Here is a 24,193-nt window from a genome sequence, read left to right on the forward strand (position 1 = left end):
CCAAAGGACCATCAGCACCGTAGCCACCATAAGCACTGCAGACTCCACGAACCACCGCTGCTGGGCTGGTATCTCGCCGTCTGCTCTGCGCCCTGGACCTACGACCAGGCTCCAGGTTCCAGTAGATGAACCTCTTCCTTCTGTAGAGCGAAGCAGGATCAGGAACAAGAGCTCTTACAAGAGCTCAACAGCTAAGGGAGTATGACGTGCATAGCAATCCCTGTAGTGATTATAGCTGTCCCCTACAAACATGAGTCGAGGCTACAAGTTAGAGGGTTAGAAGAGGTCTCAGATGCTGGAACACCCAGCCTGGCTTTTATTGAGGTTACATGCAAATAGGACACTCCCAGGGGGAGGCATAAAATCACCAATCACACATCTGGTGCAGCCCACACATTCCTTCCCCTCAGATAAACAGTTAAACCAATTATTACATACAATAAAAATACAGTTTTTACACACACACTGTAACTTTAAAACCATACATTCAATTTCAATAAAAGTTGCATATTCAGACTCAGCATACATCAAATATAAACACTTCCAAAAATCAGCCAAATCCCTCCAGTGGATCAAAAGTTAGCTGGAAGTCCTTTATGACCGACCGCAAGCACAATTTCCTGCCCAAAACAGTTCCATAGATTTGGGCTGTGCGGTCGGTCAATTTCATGCGAAAAAACGACTAAGTCCCATTCTCTGGAGCTGCAAGTTCCGTATGGGAGAAGGTAAGGGTCAGCGGTGTTCGGCAGAATGTGTAGCCGATTTTAGTTCCACAGAATCTTTAGCATACACCGCTGACCGCATTCGAATGACCAAAATGGCCGCTGCCACGTGTTCGGCTGCCGAATGGCGGCCACCCAGCGCTCGGCAATTAACCTGCAGTAACCTCACAGCCTGGGAGGTAAATTGCCTGCACACTTTAACTTCTGGGTGGTCCGCCTGTGTGGTACTTGGTTCAGTAAGCCCTATTTACTGAACCAAGTAGGGGAAAGCCAGGAACAAGTTATTTTAAAGGTCTGGGGACATAGTCTTAAAGGGGCATTGTTCAGCAAGGTCACAATATGTCCCCAGACGGTTCTTAAAGGGCCATACACACCAATAAAAGTTAATACATTTTCAGGGGCACAATCTTCCAGGGGCCATAGTCATGAGGCAGGAGGCTGGCAAATAGGCTTCTCCACAATCCAGGGAAGCAGGGCAATTTTTCATTTAAAGGGCCAGTTACAAATAGCCATTTGTAACAATATTATTCATGTATTATTATCTTTAAAATGCATGTTGTGTCTACATTTAATTTGTAATGTGCCCTTATCATAAATATCCTATTCCTTTACTTATAACCTTATTGTATTTATCACAAAGTACTGTGTGTGTATATGATACTCAGTAGAAATTATCAGCAGTGCAATGCTCTATGGTGTGAAATCTAAAAAGCAATGAATATATGCCAAAAAGGACAAAATAGGCCCCTTAAACATCTTCATCCAAATATCTTGTATCAAATTTTATTTATATTTCACCAACAAAACATTACAATCTTAAAGTCCCGGCAGTGGACATTTTGCTTAATAAAGAATAACCACGGGGTAAAAACATTGCAACTTGTTGTAAATTGTTTAATTAATTTATTTGTTTTTAGATTCTTTATTTTTGCAAGTGCACGTTAGAATAAAAAATCACACAATTTTACACTATGAAGCCAGCATTGGGTAGACATGTCAAATTGTTGTATGTGTACAATGAATACAGCACTTACCTTACACAATGCAAGGTAAGTATAGCCAATGAATATTAAGAAGACAGGCTCGACTGCTAATCAGAACATTAAACATGTAACATGTAAGAAGAAAACTAAGAAATTAATAAAATGTGATATCTCACTTGGAGCGGGCACTCAACAAGAGAGGAACACTGCTCTCACTGCTCTCAATGTCAGTGTGGGTAGTACAAGTCTTCCCAGGGCATGAAACCAAATATAGAATTTGAAGAAAATATACTGGAGAAAGCTCCATCCAAAGACAGAGCCCCCTAGCTGGTAGAAAAGAAATTACAGACAATAATACTCCCAGAAATGGCTACAATGTATTACACAGACTTCATTAAGTGTAGTCAAATGTAGAAGGTAATAACGGCTAAATAACATTGTATAGTGGTAGAGCTCTGTATGGAAATAAGTAGGGGCTTAAGAATAAAAGTAGATGGATCCCTGTTTGTTCAAATAATCCTGTAAATAGATGTGGGGGTAACTATCTGTGAAACAGTGAACCCTCCTAAATAAAATTAGGCTTTCCACTCACTGGTGATAAACATATCTAAAGAGTTTTCAAAAAGGAAACATGGTGTGAATTTCTTATCTACCAGCTGGGGGCTCTGTCTTTGGATAGAGATATCTTCAGAAAATGCCTTTCGAAATTTTATTTTATTGAAGGCAGACACAGCATTGTTCATTTATTCCTTTATTTTGTTAATAGAGCAAAGCAGCGAAGGTTGTCAGAAAATGATTTAGAGACATTTTCAGAGATTATTATGTGTATGTGTAAAAAGTGTCTTTAACGTTTAGAAATCTTTCTTAGTGCTATCCTGATGTCTTGGTTTCTTAGACTGTAAACTAAAGGGTTAAACAGGGGGGTAAACACAGTATGCAGCAATGATATAATCTTATTCAAAAGCAATAAATGTCCTATGGATGGTATCATATACTTTATTATTAACGTCCCATAGAATGCACTAACCACGAGAAGGTGGGAACTGCAGGTTGAAAAGGTTTTTTGTCTTCCGGTTGTAGAAGGGATCCTAAGTATTGTAAACAAGATATGAACATAAGTCAATATGATAAAAACACAAGGACATATAAATAAAGGAGTAGAAAGTATAATGGCTAAAAATTCCACCAGAGACGTGTCTGAACATGAAAGTTTTTGGAGAGGGGAAATGTCACAATATATATGATCAATGATGTTTCCATCACAGAACTGAAAGTTGGATATAGGTATGATACCTGATATGTTCAGGGTAAATCCTATTAACCAGGGAAAGACAGACATACAAGTGCGCAGTGTCAAATCCATGATTGAGGTGTAACGCAATGGGACACATATAGCCAGGTATCGGTCATAGGACATCACTGCAAGCAGGAAGCATTCTGAAAAAATTACACCACTAAAGAAATACAATTGAGTTATGCAGCCAGGAATTGTCATTTTTTTCCCACCGTGTAAGATTGCTCCCATCAAGTTGGGAAGAGTATTTGTTGTAAGCACAATATCAGACAGTGATAGATGACAAAGAAAAAAGTACATGGGAGACTGAAGGTGATGGCTGATTGAAACTAACACAATGATCAGAAGATTTCCAGTTAATGTGATTAGGAAAATGTTAAGGAATATAATGAAAATTAATATGTTGAAGCCGTAAAGATTTCCAAAGCCTAGAAGTATGAGTTCCGTGGCTCTCGATACATTCCTTACAGTCATAGTCCGATCAAGGTTCCTCACCACATGCATATCACCGTACATTCTATAAAATTATAAAAACATATGAATATTACGTTTATGTACAGAATGGAAACTAAATCCAAATGTTAATACTCACTTCTAATATTTATTTTTGTTTTTTCTTCTCAGTCTCCATATCCTTGGCTTAGGTATAACTGATCTGTAGACCTTTTTATCTTACCTTTCCCACTACGCTCTCAGTATCTCTCTTTTCAGTTACCAGCTCTACATGTCTAGTTGAAGTAAAACCATTACAGTTCTTTCCTGAACAATAGATGATAAGGACTCAGGACTCCAATCTCACATTTCTACAGGACTCCATTCTGGTCTGGCAAGCACAAGTGTGAGTAATGAGTAATATATAATCATTACATAAAACATGATCCATTATCCAGGATTTCTGAAGTCACTGGTCAATGAACGCTCAGTGATTGATGACATCTTGACACAGTGATCATTATTGAGAACATCAGTTTCATTTCTCAGACACCACGACTGAAAAAGTAATGGATTTATTTAATAGATTTGTTTGTAATGAAAACTGGTATGAAGAATGTATTATTGTTTTAAAGTCTTTCTCCTAGAAATGTTTTCAAATGTTTTCCAAGAAGTCAATAGGAATATGAAATGTATGATAAATGACAAAAAAAGGTTTAGACAATAAAATCACCAATAATTTTCAAAAAAAAGAGGTTTATCAGAAAATGAATTGCAGCATGTTAAAAATCCTAACAGATAGAAATTCTAAAATATAAACTGGATACAGACTACAACACAAATAAAAAAAAAATTCTTATTAATTAGTCTCATGTTAAAATGTTTAGTCTTATTTTTTAGAAACACTGGTTCCATTCATAAAGAATGTTATCCATTTCTGAATTTACCTTTGATGTTGTTTGAAAACAGATAGTTTGTGCTAAATGAAACCAAACACATTTACATGTGTTCATTTTTTATTTTATTTTTTTGGATAAACACAGTTAGTTTGACTAAACTGTGTGAATTTTAATTTGAAATTACAACAAAGGATTTAGGATTTCACTCAGGCAAAATCTGTAACATTAAAGGGTTAAAGAATATTCTACATTTAATTCTGCATTGTTTATTTACTTAAGAAAGCACCCGTGCAGTAAGATATACTTTAAGGAGGGTTTGTGCCTTTCTAAATCATTTCTCTCAATGTGCGGCCAGTGATAGACTCTGGGAACTGAGTAATCAAATATTGAGTATATATATCACACATTATCGCATGTTACCTCTGTGAAAACATATTGTGCAGTGAGCTGGGTAAATGAATAAACACAGATTTTATAAATTCCTTAAAAATTAAAAGTAAACAAAATAATCTAGATTCTCTAAAAGAGGTGTAGATTTTATAACAGCAATAATAGTCTAGACTCCTAGTACCGGGGAGATTGTTACAGGTCATGTCAGTACTACATGGATCCCAACTCTCAACAGTACAACACGAATGCCAACTCCTAATACAAAGTTCTACCCATAGGCACACATTCCTGGCCTCCACGTAACACGCAGTATGGCAGACAGAATAGCAGCAGAGATAGGGGCTACATTAAATGCTGAATATCAATGTAAACACAGTGATAACTGATATTTATTGTCATATCATACAAATAAAGATCAAATAATATGTTTGTAAAATAATTTAATAAACAGCACATGTTATTAAGACTGAATCACTGTTTTTGCACTTTATATAAAGTGTGAATTGTAGTGGATTGAAAACCAAACAGCAAACTTTATGCCAAAATATGATTTTGGGAAGAAAAAAAATAGCTGACTTAACAGTTTGTTTTCTAATGCTGCTCTTTTTAAATTACATTTAAATGTAATCTGATTCCATGTTGAATTCTCAGCAATTCACACTGTATTGAAAAGGGCTTAATTAATTAAAACACATATGTACAGTGAGTTCAAATCTGAATTAAAAATCTGAGGATACCGTGACTTTAGATGAATTGGAGAATGTCTCCAGATCAGCAATACCAGATTCAGATGCAATTCAGTGTTTAGTGAATAAACCCCTGAAAGACTACAATAACAATAATAAAATACTCAGATACATTATAACAGATTTATAGAGATGCAGTAAGAGATGACAAGGTTTGTAATAAAACAATCTTACAGCGTAATGAAAAATGTGTCAACACTCAAACACAAGGAACGGCAGTTCCGTGCCCTCTACCTTAAATAAATCGTATATTACACGGAGCAGGATATTGTGTTAAAATCAACATTTTATTATTTTTCCTGGGGCTTTTTTTTTAAATTGAGAACTCTCAGTATATTCTTCCAGAACAATTTCTAAATAAATTAGTAAAATTACTCGCCAAAAGCTAAAGTTAAAATATATAGGAAAAGGAGCTAAATATTTAGATTTTTTTTTTTAAAGCTTGAAATAATTAGAAATGAGATAATGCTTAACGCTGGAACTCCATCAAAGTCAAATATCTGAAATAATGCTGAGAACGTCTGTGAGTCTATTTTATATTTTACTCTGTTTATACCAGGGGAGCTTAGTGCCAGGTCCCGATAGTGCTGGAGTTTAGTGTAAATGTATTTCATCATACAGAAAAACTAAAATTGTTGCAATTGTAAAAGGTAAACACAACAATTGTACTTTTATGTAAATTTTAAAGTAAATAATTAGCTGCATTTCTTTGCTCATTCTGCACATTTTTTTGTGAAAGAGTATTTTGCATCTTCATCCTGTGTCCTCCGTTTTAGAAAACGTATTTTTTTGCTTATTTTGCTGATTTTGTACCTGTGTATAAGATGTCATATTTCCCTTTCTCAACCTCCCTGTTAACCGGCAGTAGTCTCCAGTAGTACAGTAATGTCACCAGTATTAGACTCCCCAAATGTGGTGAATTTTATTTTGGCTAGCACAGTTTTCTTTTAGTTAACATAAACTCACAGATTGCTCAAGACGTTGAAGTCTGGCTCCCTTCCTTTGGCACTGATCAGGACAGTCTCTGCTCTTATTGTAGCAATCAGTAGGCTTTAATCCAAGGTTATCAAACTATGGCCCCCAGATATTGATAGCCTACAACTCCCAGAATTCTTTGACTGTAATAGAAGGCCAAAGAATCATGGGAGTTGCAGTTCAGAAACATCTGGGGTACCAGGGTTTAATTAAGATGCCTGCTTTAACCCCTTAATGACCAAACTTCTGGAATAAAAGGGAATCATGACATGTCACACGTCATGTGTCCTTAAGGGGTTAAACAGCGATACTGTTATTACTGACAAACAGCAATGTCCTCTTTCAAATAAACTTGCTTGGGGGATCTAGGTGTTACTTCAAACCCCCTATCGCACTTTCATCCAGAAATACAGATAAACTACCAATAACTGACCACATACATCCTAATCACTTTCAAAATAATAAGCAATATTAGACTAAAAAAACTAAACATAGATTTAGCCATACTCTTAATCCAAGATGGGTGAAACAGCTTGATATTATAATCAAATGGTAATTTCGCTTATTATTTGTTAATGTGAATTCAGTTTTTTATAATGTAACGAATGTATTCAGTATATCGTGGTATGAGGGTGTTACATTGTCTCACTCTGTATTAGTTCTACCCATTTAATAATACTTTTTTTTTCCTTTTTAATGGTAATATTTATGTATACCATCTTTTTCTCCCAGTTTTATGATGTTTTTAATTCATTTTTTAATTAAGAGAAAGTAGGACACAAAGTACAATATTAGCAAAATAAACTCATACGTTACAATAATAATTTAAAGACAAATTAATTTAAAGACAAACTATCTTTCCTGCTAATTTTTAGAAACCGTATAAATACACATTTTTAGTTGCAGACTAATTATATAATATTTCATGTTCATCAGTCACATCCTATAGTAGTTCAGGTAATAATGTATTTTTGATTGAGTTTATATCTAAAACATAAATTGCTTGTGTCTGATCCACATTGTAATTTTCAGGTAATGTTAATGCAAATGCATATTTTGTGTCCACATTTAATGTGTATTTATCTGACTGTGTGTATTTCTGAGTGTGTCTTGCATTGTCTGTCTGTGCATGTGACTGAGAATGTGTGTCTGATAGTGAATATCCTTGTATGTGAATGTATTTTTCATGTGAGCATGTGTATGTTTGTGTCTGGGGATGGTATTTGTGTAGGTTAGCTGCTTACGGTATTTTGTGTATATAGGGGGCTGCCATGCACAGTGTTTATGGTGAAGATATGTTTTATGACTTTGTGTATAATGATTGTCTTCAGCCGGTGACAGTGACAGGGTGAGTAAAGGTGTTAACTGTATCAGGGTGAGTGTGAAAGGACAGGGAAGTTAATGTGACAGGTTTAGGGGTGAATGTCACAGAATGAGGGAGGGTGAGTATGACACGGTTGAAGATAAGGGTTGAGGGGAGATAAGTGTGATACGATTAGGGGGTTAATATGACTGGGTTAATGTGGCATGGTTGGGGATGAGTATCGCAGGGTTGGGGTAAATGGTGTCAAGGGAGTCTTACCCCAACACGCAGGAAAGTGGAAACCCACAAAAGGTGGATCCGAAAGACATATTACTGAGCTTTAGAATGGCCAGACTTAATGTATTAATACAGCAGGAAACAAAGTCAGGGTAAGTCAAAGTCAGGAATACAGAAATACACAGAGAGAAATACGAAGCAAAGTCAGGATACCAGAAGTCACAAATCAAATACGAAGTCGAGGGTCAATAACAAGAATGCAACAAGAGAGACTATTATATAGCACTAAAGTCATCAGGACAGAAACCATGATAGGACAATGAGTAAGGGCTAGAACAGGCATTAAATAGGTTCAAAAGAGTTCCCATTGGCCCACGTCATCTCTGTGATTCAAACAGCATGGGGTCACCTAGATGATGCGGCCCCTTTAAGGGCATGACGTCATGGAAATATAAAACTTTAAAGAGCTGCAGTTCAGCCTGTGAGCCAGCAGAGGGAGCCATTTGTGGGACCAAAGGTGAGTATGCTGTTCAGACCACATGGCAATGTGTAGCGTTCGGGCCATGACGGCTGAGGACTGCAGTAGTGCGGCCATGTGGTGCGTTCTGCTCGCGTGGCCCATGGAGAGGAGCAGTGCGGGCGCCGGGCACAGGAAAGTTTGTAAAAGAAACCCCCCAGGTGGATTCGCCCCCAGGTAACGGAGATTAAAGGAACGGACAAAACTCAGAGCATGCATATCAACCCCAGGGACCCAAGAACAGTCTTCAGGACCATACCCCTTCCAATAGACCAGATACTGGAGACTGCCCCTAAGGAATCTAGAGTCAAGGATAGCAGCAATCTCATCAGCATGTTCAACTGATACAGTAGGCGGAGGAGCGCGAGGTCCAGTAAACCGATTACAGACCTGATATTTCAACAGGGAGGTATGGAAGACATTTAGTATACGCATGGAACAAGGCAAGTCCAGTGCATATGACACAGAGTTCACCTTGCGCAGGATACGGAATGGACCAATGAAACGAGGAGCAAACTTTATCGAGGGCACACAGAGACCGATCTTTCGGGTAGAAATCCAAACCTTATCCCCCACCACATAGGAAAGAGCTGCATGATGATGCCTATTGACCTGTACCTTCTGTCTCTGAGCAGCCTTAGCCAATAGTTGTTGAACCTGTTCCCAAGTACTACACAAACAAGCCAAGTGCTCATCCAGAGCTTCACTGTTAGGAGAATGTAGTTGGAAGAACAGGATGCCGGCCATAGACTACATAAAAAGGGCTGAACCCAGAGGATTTGTGAGAAGCATTATTGCATGCAACCTCAGCCCAAGGAAGCAGGTTAAGCCAGTCATCTTGGTGAAGAGAAACAAAACAACCTAGACACTGCTCAAGAGACTGGTTGGCACGTTCTGGAGCTCCATTAGTCTGCAGATGGTAAGCAGAGGAAAAGGACAACTCAACACCAATCTCCGAGCAAAAGGCCCAGATGCAAGAAACAAATTGACTACCTCTGACAGATGTCAGATACAATTTGTTCCACCATGTAGATGGAATACCTCCCTAGAGAAAATCCTAGCTTATTCTGCTGAGGAGAGGAGTTTCCTCAAGGTTTTGAAATGTGCCATCTTAGAAAACCTTTCTACGATCATTAGTAAAAAAAAACTTATCTACGTCAATTGGAAGGGGGAAGTTCTATGATGAAATCAATAGACAAGTTGGACCAGGGTTTAGTGGGTATGGGTAAAGTTTTGAGCAATCCACATGGTACCCTGTGAATGGTCTTGTTAGCTGCACATTTGTCACAAGCAAGTACATAGTCTTTTATGTCCCTCTATAGAGAAGGCCACCAGAAGTCACAAAGGTTACTCTAGGATGTCCAGCGGTTTTGCTGTCATGGCATAAAGTAATAACTACCTGTCTGACAAAAGGGGTAACAAACAATTTATCACTAGGCTTTTATTCAGGGGACTCAGCTTGAGTAGATATGATGTGACTTAACAGTGAAGAGGATATGAAAAGAACTGTTGTAGCTACAATTCTTTCTCGGGGAATGATATTGTAACGGATCGCCTGGCACCCCGACTTGGTACCTCCGTTAATGGATGCTCCTAGTGCTTCCTGAGGACTCCAAGCACTCTGGCAGACACCATAATCACCGAATCCGAGAAACCTTTAAATTCTCCCAAGCGTATGAATGCTGTAGACCATTGAATAGGAACCATACGAATAGGCTTGTACTCCTAGCAGTCAACTGGAACAGCATACAATAAATCCTTCCCCCAATAATGAGACGACACATCACTTTGAGGGTAAAACAGGAACTCTGGACTGGCTCATCCAGCCTGGCTTTTATTTCCAACTCACACATACAGGCCACACCCAGGGGGAGGCATAAAAGAACCAATGACATAGATGTTACCTCCCACACATCCCCTCCCCTTAGTGTGACACATAATCCCATTATGCATACAGTGTAAAATATACTTTTACACAACTTTCATAACTTTAAAACCATACATCACATTCACATAAAAATACATATCCACAATCAATCCATTCAGGGGAACAACATATTAAAAAATGGCATGAATCCGACCAGGGGTTCAAAAGTTACTAAAAGTATCTTTTGTTCCTTTCTGGCTGGCAGAAAAACATCCCCACAATGCACCCTGGTTTCCTCCCTTCTGCCCTGGAGTTAATTGGAGAAGTAATCCAATTACCCAGGACTAAAGGCAGACTCCATTAACCACATGGTTGCAAAACAACATAAAACACTTTAAAATACATAAAGTCACATTTACACATAACACACAGACATTTCACCTATCCCCAGATAGCTGGGATCTGCACGCACAAAACTACCAAATAGCGCGCAGATCCTACTCACACAGTACAATTGCCATGGAGCTAAAGTCTTTCCCATAGTCTTTCATTATATGAATAGGCTCCATGGTATGGCTATCTGGGGTATCACATTCCCATAAAGTCTGGTCCATAGTCCAAAGGCAAGAGGCGGGCAATCAGCCCCCTCCAAGGACACGTGGCGAGGTCGGTTTCGCCACACTTCTCCCCTTTACCCCCCAGACTAACAGGGTACTTGACCTCCTGCCGGTCAGTGCCCTTGTTAGTCCAGCAGCCCACCCACAAGACAGAAACAGCAGAGCAGCCCACCCACAATAAACAGTTACTACACCTGGGTGAGGGAGAATCTTGTCCAGGTTCAGGTGCCTCACCACGGCTGTGTGGGGGACTGGTAGGCTGCCTTGGTAGGTTGCTGAGGGGGCAGAGACCAGCGGTACTCTGTCCTGTTGCCAGCACTACCACGGGAGTAGTCTGGTTGGAGCCTGGTTGCTGGAGACCGACTGTCTCCCCTTTAAATACACCGCTCTGCTGCTGGAGACCGACTGTCTCCCCTTGAGTTACACCGCTCTGCTGCTGGAGACCGACTGTCTCCCCTTGAGTTACACAGCTCTGCTGCTGGAGACCGACTGTCTCCCCTTTAGTTACACAGCTCTGCTGCTGGAGACCGACTGTCTCCCCTTGAGTTACACAACTCTGCTGCTGGAGACCGACTGTCTCCCCTTTAGTTACACAGCTCTGCTGCTGGAGACAGACTGTCTCCCCTTTGGCTAAACAGCCCTGTTGTGGGGGGGCAGGACCGACCGTCCCTACCCCCTGTGCTGGAAGTGCAGAGACCACGGTCCCATCTGCACAGGTGTGGGGCTTACAGTCTCCCCCTGGTACATTAAGCTGCCGCTGGGGAGAGGTGGTAACCAGCTCCTCTCCCATTAGAACACTCTGCCACTGGGGAATGGAGACTGGGCTCTCTATTCCCTGTACATTAATGATCCGCCGCTGGGGAGAGGTGGTAACAATCTCCTCTCCCATGCATACTTCCCGTCTCTGCGGAGGGAGACCGACTGTCTCTCCTCCCAGCACAGAGTCCTGCTGTGGGGGAAAGGGGGCTGGGCTCTCTATTCCCTGCTGGATACTCTGCCGCTGGGGAATGGAGACCGGGCTCCCAATTCCCAACAAATCACACTGCCGCTGGGGAGGGAGGACGGCTCCTTCAGCTCCCTGTAACTTGGGCGCAGAGACCACGGTCCCATCTGCGCTGGTGTGGGGCTTACGGTCTCCCCTTGGTGGGTTAGGCTGCCGCTGGAGAGAGGGTGTAACAAGCTCCTCTCTCTGAACTGTAACCTGCCGCTGGGGATCTGGGCCGACTGCCCAGCATCCCTGTAGGGCCGGTAGAGAGACCGCAGTCCCATCTCCACCTGCCATCTGTGGGTCTTCCCAGGACCAATCCGTGAGGCCCCTCAAAATTTGTGAGTAAAGGCCACCTGCTTCCCCACCTGACAACTCTGGCTGCTGCTGGGGATCTGGGCCGGCTGCCCAGCATCCCGGTGGGCCCGGTGGAGAGACCTTGGTCCCATCTCTACCTGCCTGTTGTGGTTCCTCACAGGACAAGTCTATGAGGACCCCCACTTCGGGTTCCTCCCGCCGCCTCAGGAAAAGACGGCTAACCTCCTTGGATGCAGCCTCTACTCGGCTGCTGTAACGCTCCTGCTGCTGAGCATACTTCCTCTCTTTCGCCAGCCGGAATTCTCGGTCCAGCCTTGTGTTTCGCTCGCCCATGACCTGGTTCCAGATCACCCGGCGTGTCTCCATGGGTATATCATCCCCATACTCGGCCACTCGCTGCCTCACCTCGGCCAGCCAATCATCTCCAGAGCCAGAACCTTCCATACTTGTCTGCTCCCAGGGGCGCTGCACAACTGCTAGCGTTGCCCTCAATTTGTAATCCAAACGAACTGTGTCTCCGAGCTGCTTTACCTCGCACTAGGACGCCATCCCACCGCTTGCCACCAATGTAACGGATCGCCTGGCACCCCGACGTGGTACCTCCGTTAATGGATGCTCCTAGTGCTTCCTGAGGACTCCAAGCACTCTGGCAGACACCATAATCACCAAATCCGAGAAACCTTTAAATTCTCCCAAGCGTATGAATGCTGTAGACCATTGAATAGGAACCATACGAATAGGCTTGTACTCCTAGCAGTCAACTGGAACAGCATACAATAAATCCTTCCCCCAATAATGAGACGACACATCACTTTGAGGGTAAAACAGGAACTCTGGACTGGCTCATCCAGCCTGGCTTTTATTTCCAACTCACACATACAGGCCACACCCAGGGGGAGGCATAAAAGAACCAATGACATAGATGTTACCTCCCACACATCCCCTCCCCTTAGTGTGACACATAATCCCATTATGCATACAGTGTAAAATATACTTTTACACAACTTTCATAACTTTAAAACCATACATCACATTCACATAAAAATACATATCCACAATCAATCCATTCAGGGGAACAACATATTAAAAAATGGCATGAATCCGACCAGGGGTTCAAAAGTTACTAAAAGTATCTTTTGTTCCTTTCTGGCTGGCAGAAAAACATCCCCACAATGCACCCTGGTTTCCTCCCTTCTGCCCTGGAGTTAATTGGAGAAGTAATCCAATTACCCAGGACTAAAGGCAGACTCCATTAACCACATGGTTGCAAAACAACATAAAACACTTTAAAATACATAAAGTCACATTTACACATAACACACAGACATTTCACCTATCCCCAGATAGCTGGGATCTGCACGCACAAAACTACCAAATAGCGCGCAGATCCTACTCACACAGTACAATTGCCATGGAGCTAAAGTCTTTCCCATAGTCTTTCATTATATGAATAGGCTCCATGGTATGGCTATCTGGGGTATCACATTCCCATAAAGTCTGGTCCATAGTCCAAAGGCAAGAGGCGGGCAATCAGCCCCCTCCAAGGACACGTGGCGAGGTCGGTTTCGCCACAGATATGACACTCCTCGGGTTTCTCCTCTTCACTCACATCGAACTGTCTGGATAAAGCATCAGCCTTGATATTGCGTGGTCCTGGTCTATAAGTAATTATATAATTAAATCTGGACATCAATAGAGACCATCTTGCTTGGAATTCAACCTTTTTTCCTCTTTGAGGTACAGAAGGTCCTTCTGATTAGTTAGTACCATGATGGGATCTTGTGAACCTTCTAGGAGATGTATCCACACGGGTGCAAAGGTTGGTCAGGAGACAAGTGCTGGGAAAGAATAACTCCTACTCCTACCTCAGAAGCATCTACTTCCAATACAAAAGGAAGTGAAGGATCATGATGTCTGAATATAGGTTTCCCTTGCCTCAGGAGGCCAAACATAGTGGTTCGCAACCTTCTTAGTGAGGTTCGTGATAGGAGCTATAAGGATAGAAATCTTTTTTGTAAACCTCCTATAATAGTTGGCCAACCCTATGAACCACTGGATAGGTTTTAATCCCTGAGGCAGAGGTCAATTAACAGCTGACAACTTCTTAGGGTCCATATTGAATCCAGAGGCCGAAATAACATAACCCAGGAAATGGACTTCCGCTTGATTGAACAAACACTTCTCCAGTTACAATACAAACAATACAGAGGTGTTTGCAAAACCTTAGAGACGTGTACGTGATGTGTAATTAGGTCAGGGGAGTATATCAGGATATCGTCCAAGTACACTGGACGATATGATGAAGGATGAAGTCTCTGAGGACATCATAGATAAAATCATGGAAAACTGCTGGAGCATTACAAAGGCTGAAAAGCATGACTGTGTGTTCATAATGCCCGCTTCAGGTGTCAAAGGTGGTTTTTCACTTATTATTATTATTACTGGTATTTATATAGCACCAGCATATTCCGTTGCGCTTTACAATATTATCAAAGGGGGGCGGAGCCAACAGCCGAACAGAGCGGTCGCAACTCTAGCGAGCTCCGTATATTTACAAGCTTAAATCCACAAAACTACGATATATTACCCCCAAAATCGCAAGAAACAAGCAGATAGCCCCAACACCCTAGACAGCATGGGGAAGAAGAGCAAAAAACTTAAATCGGACGGAACACGCCCGGGCGCAACCATCGGGGACCTGTGGCGGAGAGCGCAGGGAGCCCTGGAGCCCAACATGGCGGACTACGCTGGCTATGTGGACGACTTCACAAACTCTGACGACCCATTCTCGGACCAGGAAGAGGTGACCTTACCTGCCGCGAAACAGCCGACACTGCCCAAGGCACAGGCAGATGCAACACCGGTCACGAAAGTGGAGATGAGGGAACTGTTGGCGGAACTCCGACGGGGCATCCAGGCCGACATGGCGGACATGAAGAGAGACATCCAAGGCCTGTCGGACCGTGTGGATGTCATCGAACGAGATACAAGGAGCCACGCACAACAACTTACCGCTATCCAGAAGGATGTCGCTACTCTACGGCAGCAGCACATGCAAGCAGAACACAAAATGGCGGCAATGGAGGACACGCGGCGAGCCCAAAACCTCAAGATTCGGGGCGTAGCAGACTCAGTCTCAGATGCCGAGATGCCTCACCTCATTCGGCGACTGGTAAGCACAATTCTCCCTGCGAGACAAGCCAAGGGCATAAGCATAGACGGCGCATTCCGTCTACCCAAACCCACGACAGACCCAAAAGCAGCACCCAGGGACATCATCGTGAAATTCCATAAACGCCAAGATAAAATGGCAATAATGGCAGCCACCAGGGGAAACACACCTTATGCCTTTGAGGACATGTCCCTTTCGTTTTATACGGACTTATCTAGGGGAACAATGCAATGGCGCGCAAACCTCAGGCCACTTACCACCTTACTCCGCGCACATAACATACAATACCAATGGCGCCCACCCCGCAAACTACAAGTGCTACACGGGACTGACACATATCTAATTACTGACCTACCAGAGGCAAAAAAGCACCTGGCGGCATGGGGCCTCCCTCAAGACGCCTTACAGCAGCCTGACAAGCCCTCCAACTCCCATACGTGGAATCCGGCCACCTCCGAGACATTTGTCCCGAGAACCTCCCACCAAACAGCAATATCGATGAACTCTCGTTGAGACCACAGACGAACTTTAAAACCATCACCCCTCACTTTGCTGTGGTCCTCTGGACTGAGTGATCTAAGGCGAACGCAGCCCTAGTCGGAGATCGCCTCATAAAGCTCACATGGAACATCGACTACATGACATCTATGGCCCTCACCTCGGATACCTACCTACCGGGTTGCACAACGAGACACATGAAGCTATTGGGGAAACGTAACTGATTGCCCACCCAGAGACTTACACTCTCTTGATATTTGTTTTATTATTGCTGTTTGCTTTGTTATACGTTTGTTTTCAGAATCTACCCGACACCACATTGCATATGTTTAATAATTGAGCCTTCTCTCCCGACCATTCCTCAGCAGGTCTGATACCTCTTAGGCAGTTTACCAGAGAGCAGGCCTGTTGTGTTGGCCCGTTGACTTAAGAGAACTCACAGTACCTTCTCCCAGACCTCTAATTAAGCTTTGCGCCCCACTACAGGTACATATGCTAACATTTCAGTCCATAATTCACAGGCCTCCCAAATTGAAAGACAGCCTCTAGTTAACCCTTGTATCACAATGGCTTTAGAGCAGTTCCGAGGCTGCGTAGCCAGGTAATCCCACAATCAGCGATGGTACCGCAAGCTCCCCACCCACTTGCTAAGCCCTCGACCCACTACAGCCTCGGCACGGCGCTTGACCGTTAGTCACCGGCATAGATGGTTTGCTGGATCGAAACACTTCCCTCAAGCCCTTAGCGTAACTTACAAGCCCTGGCAGACAAAGCAAAGTATGTGCTCTCTCGCTTCCCTATCTGGTAAAGCAGTTTTCAGATATATAACACATTGTTTAAAAACCTAGCACTACTCTTCTGGTCGTTTAAATTGTTATTATTTTTGTGTATTCATGATTCATGGTCAAGCCTGTATTCCTCTTATTCAGCTGAACTGAAAAGAACGAACAACCTGTTAAGTAACGTTCATTTCAAAAAAAAAAGGTGCAGAAACCTCTGAACGCCTCACTATGGCAACACTACGACATACTGTTTATGCATACATGCTGTTGTGGCAATGTAATTATGTTATGGTTTTCCATGCACAAATAAAATAAAGAATTAAAAAAAAAAAAAAATATTATCAAAGGGGGAGATTTAACAATAAATGAGACAATTACAAAAACTTACAGGAACAATAGATTGAAGAGGGCCCTGCTCAAATGAGCTTACAGTCTTTAGGAGGTGGGGCATAAAACACAACAGGACAGGAGGTAGCAATCAAACAAGGTGGAGAGAAGCAGAGCTGGAGGAGAGAATCGAGTGCTGTCCTTTAGGAGAGGGCAAGGGACAGGTATGTGAGGTAGAGGTTACTCTGGGAGGCCATTAGCTTTCCTAAAGAGATGGGTTTTGAGGCACTTTTTAAATGATTGAAGACTAGGGGAGAGCTTGATGGTCCTAGGCAGGCTATTCCAAAGGAATAGAGACACCCGCAAGAAGTCCTGCAAGCGTAAGTTGGCCGTACGGGTGCGAGCAGCGGACAGAAGAAGGTCATGGGCAGAGCGGAGAGACAGAGAAGGGGCATACCTGTGGATCAGTGAAGAGATATAGGAGGGGCTAGAATTGGTCAGTGCTTTATAGGTGTGGATTAGTACCTTGAATTGACTCCTATAGGATACAGGAAGCCAATGTAAGGTCTGACAGAGGGAAGACTCTATGCTTCATTCGACCAAGCAGTCTAGTTGTTTAGGAGGGCAGGTCCAAGGGCGCTACTGGCTAAAGCTGATGTGGAATTGGCTTTTCCGCTTTTACCCTTTGATCCCGGTGGTCACCATTTATTAGGCTGTTTCTTTGAGGGAAAATATTATTCAACGCTCTATATTCTATGCAGGAACGTAGATCTCCCTCTGTTTTGGATACAAACAAGAAACCAGCCCCAGCTAGAGAGAATGATTTATGTATAAAACCCTTCACTAACAAATCACTAATATATTCCTCCATGATAGTACCCTCCTGGGAACCCTTCCTTTAGGTAGCATGGTACCAGGTAGGATATCTTTGGCACAATCATAAGGCCTACGATGTGGTCATCTGTCTGCCTACCTCTTATCAAACACCGCCTTGAAGTATATGTAAGAGGAGGGTATGTCTGTAGACAGTGGTGAAGCAGTAGGGATATTAAAAGGCTTTACCTATTTTTATGCATTTCTCCTGAAACGTGTCACTCCATTATATGATTTCTCCCTGTCTCCAGTCAAAAGACATGCAGACATAACAAAGGATAATACAATATTTATACCTATTAAATGTTTCATATCAGTTGTTCCAGAATCCACATATAATCCACAATATTTATACCTATTCAATCTTTCCCATCAGTTGTTCCAGAATTCACATATACATGTCAAATGTTAGAATTCAATTCTTCCATTTCTTTAATCACTTAAAATCATGTGAAAGGCATAAAAACATAACATAGTGTAAAACCAACCAATAAAAAAAGGATAAAATATTGCACTCACAAACTCAAGACCACTGTAAGTGGTCAGTAGAGCATATCAAAAGGTCTGAAAGATCTCTAGAATATATCTCTAGAAATGGATTCAATTCTCAGTCCACCCTCCTTTGCTGGGCCAAACTGGAGAAATAGAGATTTGATGGCTCCTCAATGCTGACCCGTTTCGTCTCTCTGAACTTCCGCAAGGCAGATCTCTAGTGATTTAGGTGTCTCCAGACAGCTCAAAGCCTTAGACATCAACTAAATCACCTAATTAGAGAGCTTCCTCTGCATATAAATTCTATAGAAATATTGAAATTGTGAGCATATTCATGGGGTAATAAATATTAAACAAATTATTTTTATAAAAATTAACAAATGAATATAAAAACTTTCATTAATATCAAAAATGTATATGTTGGCACTGTTTCCCCTTTTATTGACTTAAAGAGAAGAGTTACCTACTATTTTAACTCTCATAGACCCTGGAGTACATTTATTTGAGTATTTGTATTTCACACATTAATCACAACCCATTATAAAAATATAATTTATTGTGACAATAATAATTATTAATAATATGTAACATGCATGACAATATCAGTGAATATTTAGGTATAACAATAAGTATAAACATTTGCAGGTATGTCACAATAATCACAATTAAAGATGGCGTAATAGCAACATATCAAGCAACATATATTATGTTAGAGTATATCAATTTCTAAACAAGTTACATGCAAAGTTACAAATAATTACTCTAGAATTTAATTAACAGTTATTTCAACATGCATTTCAACAATATTCTAGGAAACTTTCAGCATTAGAATTCCTCCACACAGAACGTAACACGGAGTGTTAGCATCACAGCTTCAAGTCATAAATACCTTTTGATGCTGGCAGTTTGGTAGAATCACTCACTCACTGCTGGCAACAATTCTCACAGGCTAAACACTTGAATAGTGCAACTAAAAGAAACAATGTTTCTCACATGAATAGTCAGCTTAACTATTTTCTTCCATCAAGTAACCAAAAAAAAGATTATTTCTAACTAACATTTTATTTATTGTTTCCATAGCTACTCTTTATTTCAGAAAAATATTTTATAGAAATATACAATCACAAGATCATACTTTATAACATACATGTTATACACCGTTATGTGTCTATATATATAGCTTAATATTATATCCTCTTCTATATCCATTATTTAATAAGTGACTCATATTCTAGATTTAAATTTCACATCACATAACCAGCACGTCAACACAAAACAAAATATATAATATTGTAAAAACTCTAGTTAATTAAAAAATTTCCTGCAAGGGGGACCAGAATAAATAGGACTTCATATATCATGTTACCATTCTACATTAGTTTGGCTATATTATGCCTTATGTTGTATTTAGGGGGTTACATTTAAAAGAGAAAGAGAAGAGAAAAAAATATATTACGTCAGTTGTATCTTACATAGTCATTCTTTCATACTTATCCTATGTTTTGATGTTATTACCGTTTCCATCTTTAGCTGACATACCAATTGTTCTTTAACTAAACCCCAACATGGAACCTTAGTAGATCTACAGTTTCTTGCCACCAATATTATTGCAGCCATCAAAATATGTATAACTAGCACAGAGAATTGCCCAAAAATGTGGTACTTATTTAGGTGCAGCAAAAAGATGCTCGGGAATAAATCTATCTTGATATTTGTCAGCTTCTTTATTTTAATGGCAATCATACTCCAAAAAAGAAATATTGACCCCACCATATATGCATCATCCCTGCACTATGAGAATCACATCTCCAACATCGGTTGGAAATATTTAATTGCATTTTGCTAGTCTACTTGGAGTTAAGTACCATCTAATTATCATCTTGTACTGTACTTCAGACAGATTAAGGCAGTGTATATTCTTTGAAACGATAGCTATAGATCTTTTCCACTCATCGTAACTTATATTTGTGTGTATATCTTTTTCCCATTTGTTTATTATAAAGCGAATAAGATTTTCAGGTTCCCTTTCATATAAATCAAGACATCTTGACACCAATTTTTTTACAGAGTTTCTATTTTTTATTATTTCTTCCTTTTACTTGTTTATTTTAATTATCTTTGAGTAGATGATCATTGAGATAACCCTTTACCATTATGTATGTGAAAATCTCTTTACTATAAATATTATATTCCATATTCCATATTTAAGGAATTAAAATCTTTGATTTTACCATTTTCGACTATGTTGTCATTTTCCTTGTCCCCAAGGTAAATCCATTTCTGTATATTTAAGTCCATCATGTTGCGATTTAATTGACTTATAGGAAGACTAGTAGCTATTTTGCCTTGTACATCTAGATCCTTTCTAAGCTTGTTCCATATAGTAAATAAATTATTTAGAATTTGACTATTAGAATTTAGACTATACCTATATTTGTTTTTACTTCCAATTGTCCAAAAAAAGTACTCAATTCCTCCTTCGCTTTCCTTCATTATATAGAAATTGTTCCATTTTGTACCATATTTGGTTCTTTGCAGTATCAGATTGAGTGATAATTGTTTGTGCAATATTACACGCTTTCCATGTTTGTTGTAACTGTGGAATTTCCAAGCCCCCTTGGTTGATCTTTAACAGCAATATTTGAACTTATCCGTGGGTGTTTCCCTGCCCAAATAAACTTATTAAAAATTGAGTGGACAAAGGTCAGTCAACTTTCTGGACAGTGTAGAGGTACCATGCGGAAGAGATAAACCCGCTTTGTATGTATATATGCTTTTATCATGTTAATTCTCCCCCACCAGGATGCCTCTACACTCTTCCATTTATTTAATGTTTTGCTCATATATTTCAACAAGTTTAACAAATTGTGTTCCCTCATTCATAGTTGGCTCATTAGTAATTTCTATACCCAAACATTCAAGAGAATTTCTATTGCAGTCAAAACCAAATCTTTCAGATAATTTCTTTTTTACCGTTTGTGATAAATTAAATGGAATTGCTGCAGATTTATTAGTATAATGAGAACTCACTCTTGCAGGGATATCAGATGGTCACTCAACTTGAGTATCACGTCATCAGCATACATTGTAAGTTTTATTGACTCTCCTGAAATCTCTACTCCTTTAATGGATCTTTATCTCTGATTTTACTCGTTAGTGGTCCTATTGTCATTAAATATAGTAGGGGGAAAGTGGACACCCCTGCCTTGTGCCATTCTCCAGCTGGAACCAATCTGAATAAAAACCACTCACTACCCTATACAAAATGTAAAGCCAATATAGTGTCCCTTTTAGTTTAAAGGTCTATCCAGACGTGGACCCCTTGCTCACAGTGCCTAGAGGGATATTGGCCATACCTCACTGATGATACCTTGCTGTATCTCTCGTGCAGAGGGAAATGGTTGTCATTTTGGATCTGGACTGCCCGTGTGGGTGGGACCAGTCGGAAATGCTTCAGATATGTTCTCTCTGTAATTGCACAAGATGAGCTAAAACCAGCTTGGGATTTGAGTGGGGACCCTCCGAAAGGCAGGCTAATTGAGCTGTTGTCTGTTCTCACCTCTCTTGCTACTTGATTTTCACTCTTTAATTATATAATCTTATTCATAAGCAATAAATGTCCTATGGATGTTATCATATACTTGGTTAAATGTCCCATAGAATACATCAACCACAATGTGGGAACTGCAGGTTGAAAAGGTTTTCTTTTTTACTGTTGTAGAAGGGATCCTAATTATCATAAGGACGATATGAACATAAGTCACTATGATTAAACAACAAAGACATATACATACAGGAGTAGGACATGAAAAGGCTATACATTCCACCGGGGATGTGTCACAGCATGAACGTTTTTGGAGAGGGGACAGGTCACAATATATATGGTCAATGATGTTTTCATCACAGAACTGAAAGCTGAATAAAGGTATGATACCTGTTAGGTTCCAGCATGGGGTCTCCAGTAAAAACATAGTAAAACCCTCCCACAACACGCCCTGGAGTCTCTGTGTCTTGGAGATAATTGAGTGTACTTTGCTTAAACTAATTATCTCCCAGGCACAAGAGATACAAAATATAAAACAAAAAAAAAAACACCCCAAAACATATATAATATTATTAGGGACCCCTACAAATCCTATTTCCCCTGATATCTTGGATCTGAGCACCCAAAGTGTCCAAATAGATACTGCCGAATCGCCAGTGTAAAGTTATGACCGACCGCACACGTGGAATCTGACCAAAATAGTTCCATGAGAAAGGTGGTACTTTGGAAAGTCCAAAAACGAAAGAAATACTGAACGGTTCCGTTGGCTCATAGGTAGTGATTGTTCATCTGGTTCGATAAACAATCCTACTGAACAGCACTCTCCTGGCTTGTCAAGAACAGAAGCAGGCATTCGTATGAAGTTACTGGTGTTTGCGGGTTACCAAGTGCAGCTGCCTGCTTTCTGAAGATAAGATGGCCGCCGTTTTCCAACGCACATGTTGTTCGGTTATACGAATGGCGGCCATACAGAGAGAGCACTTAAGTTTGTGGTTTTCTTTGAAATTCAATAAGCCAGAGGGGTGATCAGTTTTTGGTAGATTACAGCTCCTGAACTGAGGAAACATATTTGTGTTTAGGGAAACTTTTAACACGAACAAGGAGGGAAGTTTTCTTAGAATAAGAGAAATAGTGAGTTTGTCACATTGTATATGGCCCTTATTCGATGGGCAGGATTCCAGCTTCCGCACTCCTCCAGGAGTTTGTGGCAAATGAACAGGGTAAAGAGCGTTTGTCACAAAAAAAAATTCTTGTTTCAAGGTGTTTCACCCTAAAAAAATTTCAATTAGTTTCTAAGAAAATAATTGAAATTCGTGGCAAATGAACAGGGTAAAGAGCGTTTGTCACAAAAATGTTTTCTTGTTTCAAGGTGTTTCACCTTAAAAAAAATTCAATTATTTTCTAAGAAGTCAACATGAATATGAGTGTATTATAAATAATAAAGAAAATAGATTTTGACTAGAGTAAAATCACCAATAATTTTCGAGAAAAAAAAGGATATTAGACAATGAGTTGCAGCATGTTGAAAATCTTAGTAGAGAGGAAATTTTAACATCTACACTAGAAAGAAATTGCGACACATATAAAAGACTAATATTACTCAATCACTTTTAGCTTTATGTTACATTTCTAAGCATATTTTTAGAAAGCATTGATCATATCATTAAATAATGTTATCTGTTCATCCTGTAATTTCAGAATTTACCTGTGATGTCATTTGAATGAGGCGCTGTGATTAGAAACCAGAATGTTAGTGCTGGTTTAACACCAAATACATCTCCATGTTTTCCTTCTTTTGAACAAACAGAATTACAGACAGAGCAGGAGCTCACATGGAGGCTACACTGGATGCAGAATATTAATGTGAACCCAGTGATTACTGATTGGTTATTGTGACCTCGTATAAATAAAGATCAAAATATAATTTAAGAAACAGTATTTCACATTAAGACAGAATATTATTTGTTTTCAATTTCGTTTTAGTAAAGAAAATATCCCACTGCTGTAAAACACACTGTTTTAAATCATGATAATATTTTAAGATCTCTGCAGTTTAATGGATTTACATTAACTGGAATTTAGAAAGGGAAAAAGCATTTTAAGTCTTATTTTTGCAATTTAGATTTTAATTTAGACACACAGGATTATTCACAAGAGTGTGAATTATAGTGAGTTGAAAACCAAATTGCAAAGTTTAGTTTAGAGTTAATTCGGAAACAT

At 40.3% G+C, this 24,193-nt stretch overlaps 1 protein-coding gene across 1 annotated transcript; it reads right to left on the minus strand.

Annotated features, from left to right (window-relative positions):
• Positions 1–2,543: 2,543 nt before the first annotated feature.
• LOC134610456 (olfactory receptor 11L1-like) lies at positions 2,544–3,473 on the minus strand. The gene has a single exon (XM_063453421.1). It carries the CDS (start codon positions 3,471–3,473, stop codon positions 2,550–2,552), a length of 924 nt encoding a protein of 307 aa, XP_063309491.1. The 3' UTR covers positions 2,544–2,549.
• Positions 3,474–24,193: the final 20,720 nt, after the last annotated feature.

The sequence above is a fragment of the Pelobates fuscus genome, chromosome 5 (assembly GCF_036172605.1).
Source record: "Pelobates fuscus isolate aPelFus1 chromosome 5, aPelFus1.pri, whole genome shotgun sequence".
NCBI lineage: Eukaryota > Metazoa > Chordata > Amphibia > Anura > Pelobatidae > Pelobates > Pelobates fuscus.

Bases quoted from the DNA above. Each gene is read 5' to 3' on its own strand.
- LOC134610456 (XM_063453421.1), bottom strand. From the start codon at position 3,473: ATGACTGTAAGGAATGTATCGAGAGCCACGGAACTCATACTTCTAGGC.